Source organism: Arachis stenosperma, chromosome 7, assembly GCF_014773155.1.
Source record: "Arachis stenosperma cultivar V10309 chromosome 7, arast.V10309.gnm1.PFL2, whole genome shotgun sequence".
In the NCBI taxonomy this organism is placed as follows: domain Eukaryota; kingdom Viridiplantae; phylum Streptophyta; class Magnoliopsida; order Fabales; family Fabaceae; genus Arachis; species Arachis stenosperma.
Genome location: NC_080383.1, coordinates 63,961,305 through 63,971,117, shown reverse-complemented (window position 1 = coordinate 63,971,117; position 9,813 = coordinate 63,961,305). Strand labels below are relative to the sequence as shown.

Below are 9,813 nucleotides of genomic sequence, written 5' to 3'. Positions count from 1 at the left end.
GACGATGTTCTCACCCCCTACAGATTTTTTATTTTAGGACGGACGAAGAGTTTTAAAGGAGTTCCTCCTATGCATTTGGATGTGTTGTTTAGCATTTATATATATTATAGATTTTCCTCGTCTTTATCATTATATTCTTGCAAGAGGGATAGGAATCATGATTTATGATGATATGTATGTATATATAATTGTAAATTACTTGTATAAGAAGTCTGGTACGTTTATATATATGAGGATTGTGATTGAATTTGGTTATATGTGCTATTTGACTTAAAAAAAATATTTCTGATTTTTCAAAAAAAAAATAGTGATACGGTTTCGAGTCAAAGACTCCTATTTCATTATTAAGTATATGCGTTATAATACTTCTCACTTTTAGAGTGGCGCAGCCGGAAGCGTAACATTCTGATAGTAAGGGTGTTACATACGCATGACTTGCATTTCGCTCAACTTACGTGTATGCATGCCTCATGCGTACGTATGAGTGATAACATGTGATTTACTTAAGTAAACAGGTGGGTCGCGATTTCAGCCAATTTTAGCCCCAATCCAACTTATTTCTGAAGCATTTGAGGGCAAGACCAAGGGAAAATGATGGAGGTAGTCCTAGAATAATTGAAGATCGTGTTTTATGATAGAATTTAGGATAGTTTAAGGTTAAATTCTCTTAGATGTAGATTTTAATTATTGTTCTTGTGTAATTTTCTTTACATTTTCTTGTTCTATTGTCTCAATTTACCTAGTTGTTTTCGTTATTTTTTTATTTTGTCTATTTTAATTTATGAATAATTGTTGAATTTCAATTCTCTTTAATGCAAGTTGAGAATTTTTCTGTTTAGTGTTGCTTATTTGATTGGTTATTGTTGCCTTCTTATTTTGGTAATTGTAGCCTTTATAATTCTTGTAATTTGTCATATTTTATTTTTGTGCACCCTAAGTATTTGATCAAATGCTCATCTTAGTTTTAGAGTATATTTTTGTATTCTTGACTTGGGTCGGTAACTTGGGTGACCTTGAGTTACTAATGTCCAAGTTGATTGATAATTTGGAGATCTTAATTAGCCTTGTTTTCATTGACACTAATCTTTTACTAATTCAATTAGTAAGTTAGTTATAACTTATGGATTAGGATTAATCAAGCCCGATTAAGTTTTTTTCGATGTTTGAGATGACAAATTAGGTTTGTTCTTTATAATTATTATGTTGTGATTAGTAACAAGGAAAGCGAGCCTTAACCATCAGCCTTTGCCAAGATTTTTTTACAATTGATTTTTTTTCCATTACTTTAATTGCTTTTAGTTTAATTCCTTGCATACTCATTTAATTTCTTACTTTTTACATTTCGTGTTTATTGCTAACCCCGATTATCCTCACAGGCAATAATTGAGCACTTGATTGCAATTTCTAAGGAGAATGATCCAGGATTCTACTCTCGGTTATTTTGGTTTGTATTGTGACAATCTTTTAAACTTTGATTAGGGTCATTTGTAGTTTGAAACTATACTTGCAACGTAATTCTTTTGTGAAATTTCTAAATCGACATCTAACTAGTCCACATCAGTATTCTTGGACAATGCCTGTGTCACCTCCTGCCTCCATTCTTCTAATTCATTCATGCGATTAGTTAAGTGTTAAATGACCCTTTGTATCATTTCCATGTTAACTAGAGTTTCTTTTAAATGGACCATCATAACAATTAACCTTCAAAAATGTGATAAAAAGACCTCACAATCATTTGTTTACGTGTTTCACTCAAGGAGGGACACTCGTATTTACTCTCAAAATTTGCTTTTACCCTCAATTGAACTCACCACTCTTATTTTTTACCACTTTTTAATCTCTTTGGCGGTTGAACTTTAGAAATTAAATAAAAATAAGAAAAAGTAAAAAAAGTTGACGCAACGATAAGAGAATAAAAGACTGAAATAAAAGACAAAAGATATAAAATACAAAGAGATAAAAAATAAAAATAAATAAATAAATAAATAAATTTTTTTTCTTTTTTCTTTTTGTTGTGTTTGATTTATTTTGTCTTTTTTTTTTTTTTTTGCTTTTTGATTTACTGAATTGTTTATTTTTTTCCAATAAAACCTAATGTTATGGAAATAATAAACAATAAAAATAGATAATAACAAGAAGAAAAAAAAAAGACGAAAGAAGACACGAAGATGAATAATGAACGATGCAAGGTGAGTTTTTTTTTAATATTCAAGAACACAAAGATGCAAATAACAAAAGCATAAATTTAATGAATAAAATTTTTCGTTTTAAAATTAGGATAAAGAAGAACAAATATAAATTAATAAGAATTAATCTAGTACTTAAAATTTGATACCAAATGATACGGAATGGAACTAAAACGAAAAATTAAAGAAAAAAATTTCTCTAACTCAATTTAATTTTCTGATACAATAGTTAAGAAAATCACTCTATCTCTCTTGTATATTCACATCCAAATTTCTAAAAAAAACTCAAAAAATTTATTTATCAAAATTAAAAAAGAAAAATAGTTATTAGATTTTTTATTCCTCTTAAGTTTAAAATCTTAATTCATAAATTCATTAAAATAAAAATGAATTAAATGGATCTAAAAAAACAAAATAAATAAATACTAAAAAAATGATACATATTTAATTCAACTTAATTAACAAAATTTTTTAATATAATTTATAAATAATAAGATATTTGACATTTCATAATTATTAACCATTATCTAGTTTACTTTTTAATGTATTTTTTGAATAAATAATTTAATTATATTTATAAAAAAATTATTTTTTTAGTCATTATTTTTTTAACTAGACTAATTCACACATAATAATTTTCAATTTGTCTCACAAAACACATATTAATATGTATGAGTTTGTGACGTAATATTTAGAATTGGAAATCAATTCGTCCGGAAAAAAATGTTTTCATATTTTCATACAATTTGATACATATAAACATTAAACAAAAGGCAGATAATTCATTCAAGATGATACATATAAACATTAAACAAAAGGCAGATAATTCATTCAAGATAATAAGGATGTTTATGGGTCGGGTAAAATCGATTTTTTTTATTCAGATTTGATCTTAAATATATATTAAGTTTATTTGTTAGATTCTAATCTGGTCTTATACCCGATAAAATTTAAATATTTTTGGATCACAATTATACTGAATCTAAACCGGATAAAAATTGGGTCTTTAAAGTTTTAATAATAATTTATAAAAAATTTATTTATAAAAAAATTTATTTGTGATGCACTTATTGAAAAAATTTGTTATCGAAAAATTGATATCTATATTTGAACTTAAATTTATCTATAAATTATAATTTGATATTTTTTTTGATCTATTTTTTAATTCAACAAATATGATTAAAAATAAAATAATAAACTTATAATTAATATAACATAATATTAAAATATATATATTTTTTAATTTTTTTAAAATACACATAAATAGGATGAAGTTAAATTTATCTTGATCAATATTCAATTTAAAATAATGACCAAATTTAATTTTGAGACTTTTATTCAATTCTAAATGCAATAAAATTATATCAAATTAATTCTTCAAATGTTTAGGACCGAACGAATCTTTAGGTTCAGACCATAAACACTCCTGCAAGGTAATTAGCGTGAAGGGAATAAGGGTCCGTCTGAAAATTTTAGAAGTAATTTTTTTAATTTTTAACTTATAAAAAGTAGTAGTATTAATGTTTGGTGTAATTTTTAAAATTAAATTATAATTTTTTTAAAAGTTATTTAAGAGTTTATAGATAAATTAAAAAAATGACTTCTCTCATAATATTTTTATTTTTTATCATATTTCTATAAAATAAATATTTTTAGAATTAAAAATTTAAATATAAAATAATTTATTTATAAATTATTTTTAACAAAATTATTTATTATTTAAGTTATTTTATCAAAAAAATTTAATTAAATTAGTTATCCAAACTAGACCTAACAAGGTGAAGTTTTCCTTTTTCACGTGATGACCACCGCATTAACTTCTTACCATATTTTTTCCCAAAAATTAAAAGCTATGTAAGATGAGAATAAATTTTCCCCCGGAGAAGGTCAGAATGTAGTATAGCACAAGGGATAGCAGTAAAAGCAAATGGATCGACATGTGTCTTGGTTTCCACTAACGTGGCATGAGGGTCGTCATGTGGTAGCCACGTATATTCGGGACAAGTTACATGCATATCTTCTATTCTTCTCCACCGCCATTGGCTTCTTTGCTCAAGTTATTATAAAGGAATCGATGTTTGCTACCAGGTCTTAAAGTGCCATAGTAAATTAACCTGCTTCGTACTCTTATCATCACTCGATTGGAAGTTGAAGTGCGGAAACAATGGCGGAAGCCCAACTACGTGACCAACATGGCAACCCCATCCAACTCACTGATGAACAGGGTAATCCTGTTAAACTAACCGACGAGCATGGCCAACCCATCCACCTTACCGGTGTTGCTGCACCCGCCTCTGCCACCACCGGTTTTGGGAGTATAGCCACCACTACCGCAGGTTTTGGCGGTACACCCCCCACTACTACCGGTTTTGAAAGTACAGCCACTACTGGACATGCCACTGGAGGTGGAGGGATCGCCGGACTTGGAACCTTAGGTGGCGGTCCATACGGTGGTGGTGCAACCAGAGAGAAAGGGACCGTGGGAGATATGTTAGGGAGGGACAAGAAGGACGATGACAAATCTAGCTCTAGCTCTAGCTCTAGCTCTGTAAGTATTTACTGTAACAATATCTTTCTTTGTTATATATGTTAATCATTTCTTCATTAATTCTAATAATTTGCATGCATGATTGCTAGTCTGAGGATGACGGACAAGGTGGGAGGAGGAAGAAGAAGGGACTAAAGGAAAAGATCAAAGAGAAAATACCCGGCGTTGGAGGAGGGATGGCCAAGGACCATTCTCCCCATCAAGGGACAACCACCTCCACCACCACCACTACCACTGCCACCAGTGCTGCTGGCCAACACCCTGGGGATCATGAGAAGAAAAGCTTCATGGACAAGATCAAGGAAAAAATGCCCGGTCATCATCATAACCACTGAACCCTCTCTTCTGTGTGTATCAGATCAAGCTCTGCTTGTTCATGTTCAAATAATGTAATACATGGCTAGCTGTATAGGTTACCCTGTGTCATGGTCTAGTTATGAAAGTAGGCAATTAGTCTCGTTGTTGAAGTGGTGCAATTGGGCTTTTATCATTTGTGCAGGTGTATTATTTGTATTTTGTTTGCTGTTTACTGAATTCAATATATATAGTACCCACCTTGGATATTTGTGTTTTTAATTTGGTTCAGTGTTCACCAGGCCACCTTTGAATTCAACGTCCCAAAGTGCCGTTATAGCGAATCTCGATTTGAGTTTGATGGACAAAATGAAGAATGCATCGCAACATACATCCAGTTACATGGGGCTGTAATGGACATCAATGATTTTAGTATAAAATAGAGGGTAAACATTCAATCCGGTTTTGGATTTCCTTCTATTTCTTCGAAGGACAAAGATGCGATTTCAAACAAAATTATTTTAGGCCGATAAAAAAATTTGTTAAATTTTAGGACGATAAATAAATTTGTGATAAATAATTTTGTGAGAATTTTATTTATAAGGGTAGGGTTTTAAATTTTTATAAATTATTAATAAATTTATTTTTAAAAATTGTTTTACAACGACTATTGTCGGAAGAAATAAATATAAGAATAAAAATAATTATAACACGAAATTTTTTTTTTTAAATATCGGACAAAAAATAAGAAGAGAATGATGATGTTATTAGTGCTGTGGTAGAAAAGATAATAAGAATGACAAAATATGATTATATAATTAAAATAGTAGAAATATAAATAAGAACGACAAAATATGATTATGCAATTAAAATAGTAGAAATATAAATTATAACAATGATAAAAAAGAAAGTATGATGGTAGTTGCAAATATTCGTATTTTTGAAAAATTTAAATATAAATTTATTTTATTAATTGGAGTTTTTTATTTTAAAATTTATTTATTAAAAATAATTAAATTAATTTTATAATTATTTAAGTTTAATTAAATTTAAATTCTTGTATATATTTTTGTTATAAAAAATACTTTATATAATTAAAATTATAATTTTAATAATTTATAAATAATAAAAATTATATATATATAGTAACTTGAGTAATTGATATTTTTAATTTAAAAATAGAGTTTGATTAAAAATATTATGATCGAATGCGATATCTGATATGTGTATATATCGATACTCTTCGATAAATTTAACTTTGTTAATGTTTTATTGTATATTTTTTATTATTAAATTATTAGTGTTATTTATATTAGTAACTTATATATATTTAACTTTATATATATATTATTATTTGTATTTTAATATATTTAATTTTTATAATTATTTGTTTAATATTTTTATAACTTAAATTGCTGATTCAACAGCTTAATCAATTGACACATGTCCCTTTTATAAGACTACATCACCATTATTTCTTTCATTTTCCTCATTCAGCGTGATTCATGAGGGAAGAAAGAGAGAGAACCGTGAGAGAGAAAGTAAGAATTTTATAACACTTTCGAATTTTTGACTTTGATTTCTTGTGATCTGTAATTCTAATAAAAAATTTAATCTGATAAAAGTTTTTACATCTTCTTTTTCTATACGATAATGTCATTTTTGTTCGGTAGAAATTGACAGTAATGTAGTTTTTCTTTCTCTTGAATTCGGCCAACTGAAATTCTAAAAGATACAGACGATTTTTGACTTTTTTTTCTTTAGTAGCTCAGTCAAAAAGCTTCTTCAGTATATCCGTTGATTTGATTTCGCACGGAGAGAGGGTTTCGTAATTTTATAATAATTAAATGTGAATTTGATAAGTAAATGTTGGTTTGATTGATTATTGTTTGAGTTTAATTAAGTTTATGTTGAATTATTGTTGAATTATTGTTGTTTGCTTGAGATTTTGGTTCGGCTATGTATGAATAGCCGGCTGGGGTGTTTTGATTATTTTGGGAGTTAAAATAGATTTTCAAAAGCTTTAAGAATTATATTAGCTAATTTTAAATTATTAAAGAAATCATTATGTTTTGAGTTTTATCAAAAAAAAAAAGTACTATGATTGAATTTGATATATCAAGAAAAGGAGTTTAATGAAAGAGAAATGAATTTGATTTATTTTTAAAGAGAAATTTTGATATTTGAAAATATCTGGGAAGTATGCAAGGGTTGTGACTTAGTTCCACTTGTTCTGGGCCAAGATTTTAATAGATTGTGGTTTTGAATTTAAGTTATGACCTAGCAAGGATCGTGGTAGTGTATCGCTTGTCCAGTGTCGCGATGGGCGTGGGGGTCGTGGTTATTTATCGCCCACGGATTGTGAATGTGTTTGTAGAAATCGTGGTTATTTACCGCCTACATGTGTATTGTTTTTCCAATTGAAGATCTTGCGAGGTTTGTGGTGCTGTACCGCTCGCATCGGTGTGGTTCGTAATGGTGTACCGCCTGCCAGGTGAGGATCGTGGTACTGTACCGCTCCCCGATTTTTAGGAGGACGATATCCGGGTCAGCTACCGGATGTGTCGGGTACTCGAGTTCTAACAAAGTAACCGACACGTGAGCTCACGGCTAGTAGGACAGGCATGCATCATACTGCACTTGTTTGCTTTGTCTGGGTGTGCTTAAGTGTTTTGATTTGCCTATCTGATGATTTCTGTCTAATTGTTATTTGTCTTGATGTAATTGTTTTCTGATTGTTTTTGTTTTGTATTATTTGTGCCTGTGATTGATTCTATTTTGTGATTGAGTTTTGATGGTGATTTGATTTAATTTGGGACAGAGACCGAGTTGATTTAATTTGGACCATAGGCCGAGTTAATTGGATTTGAGTCAGAAACCATAATTGGTTGAATCAATGATAAGTTTTGGTTAAAATGGGTTCTTACTAAGCGGTGAAATGTATGAAAATGTTATTTTGCGTGAAATTTTTATAAGAAAAATATGAGTTTTAAGTTTAGATAATGAACATAAATAAACACCCCGACCCTACTAAGAACTCCCCAGTTCTTACTCCCTATTTTCACCTCCTTTCAGCTACAAGTACGAAGATTACAGAGCTATAGGTGCATAGAAGATTATGTTTACGACTTGAGTTGTTAGATTATATTTTTCCTCTCGTTGTTTATTCTTTTGGATTTTAGAGGGTAAAACTTGTATTTGAGGATCATTAAATAAGTTTATGTATATATTGCTATGTGGATATATATATTTGTGATTAAGAGGTTTAAAGTAAGGACCTTTCATTTTCTTGACTAAAGTTTTGGTTCGTGTTCGCAAAGGTTCAATATTAAATAAAGATAGTATAAAATAAAAAGGTTTAGAGGTAAGTAACGCCTGAACTTTTAGTGCGACCATGAGGTACTAAAAGTTAGGGTGTTACAATAGTTAATTTTATTAAAGAAAAAAAATTTTAATATTAATTTTTGTTATTATTTAACAATTAAAAATTGTATTATTTTAAAATAATTTTATTAGGAGATAAAAATTTTTTAAGAAATTATTTTATCTGAACAGATAAATAAAAATTGAGTGTATATTTTAGAAGAGATGGTTTTAGAACTAGATTGATTTTTTTTCTTTTAATAAGATGTAAAAAATATACTTGGAACTAATAAAGTTTTAGTTTCGATAATTTCAAAATATTTGGACTATTATATAATTTTAGTAACAAAATATACTTTTTATTAATTATTAAATAATTTTTGTTTAATTTTATTTATTAATTGGGCTTCTATATATTATTTAATTTTAAAATATATTCTATATTTTATAAATTATTATTTTATTATTTATTATTTATGGTATCTTTTGTTGAAGTGTGGTTGGTGAAGCACTGAGCACAGAACAGAGAAAGAGATTTGGGAGAAGAAATGGAATTGAAAATTATTCAACTACAGTGAAAGATCTCAAAACTATATAAATGGTGATACAGTCTCTTATATACCAGTGAAGAGTAATTAACTAGACTATTCTAACTGACTAATCTGCATAATTTAGTCACACCAATTGTGCAGGTATGAGAGCTATACTTATCTACATAAAATGCATAGTAAGTTAAGGTGAGTGGGAGCCTTCTTATCAAGTAACACCTTCCCTCAAATTGAGAGTGTAGATGTCTAACAATCCTAAATTGTGATGAAGAGTGGAGAAGGTTGCTGGAGGCAGATGCTTAGTGAGTAGGTTAGCAACTTCATCAGTGGTAGAAATTGGCAGCAAATGGATGTATCCCTCCATGAACTTGTCTCTAACCACATGGCAATCAACTTCAATATGCTTGGTCCTTTCATGGAACACAGGATTCAAAGCAATATGAATAGCCGATTGACTATCACAGAAAATACTAATCGCCTTTGTTAGTGGCATACCCAGATCCTTCAGGAGATACCCCAGCCAAATAGCTTCCTTGGTTGCTGCAGCCAATGCACGATATTCGGCTTCTGATGAACTACATGAAACAGTACATTACTTTTTACTCTTCCAAGAAATCAAAGATGAGCCAAAATAGAAACAGTAGGCTGAAGTAGAACATCTGGTATCTGGACAAGCAGTCCAGTCCAAATTTGAGAAGCCAGTGATGCACAGGTCAGAGGAGGTAGGGAAGAAGAGCCCCGATGCAGGAGCAGACTTTAGGTACCTTAAAATCCTATGAGCTGCATGAAGATGAGCGTTAGTGGGCTTGTCAAGAAACTGACTAAGTCTACTGATTGCAAAACTAATGTCTGGACGAGTATTTGTCAAGTATAG

The 9,813-nt window shown here is 29.4% G+C and overlaps 1 protein-coding gene across 1 annotated transcript; it reads left to right on the top strand.

Moving 5' to 3' along the window:
• Nucleotides 1-4,268: 4,268 nt before the first annotated feature.
• Nucleotides 4,269-5,106, top strand: LOC130939190 (late embryogenesis abundant protein-like). Its single transcript, XM_057867311.1, has 2 exons — nucleotides 4,269-4,734; nucleotides 4,824-5,106. The coding sequence occupies exons 1-2, from the start codon at nucleotides 4,351-4,353 to the stop codon at nucleotides 5,067-5,069; spliced, it is 630 nt and encodes a 209-aa protein (XP_057723294.1). The 5' UTR covers nucleotides 4,269-4,350; the 3' UTR covers nucleotides 5,070-5,106.
• Nucleotides 5,107-9,813: the final 4,707 nt, after the last annotated feature.

Excerpts from the sequence above, each read along its gene's own strand:
- LOC130939190 (XM_057867311.1), top strand. The coding sequence starts at position 4,351 with ATGGCGGAAGCCCAACTACGTGACCAACATGGCAACCCCATCCAACTC. Across the intron at positions 4,735-4,823 it reads CTAGCTCTAGCTCTAGCTCT|TCTGAGGATGACGGACAAGG; the intron begins GTAAGTATTTAC and ends CATGATTGCTAG.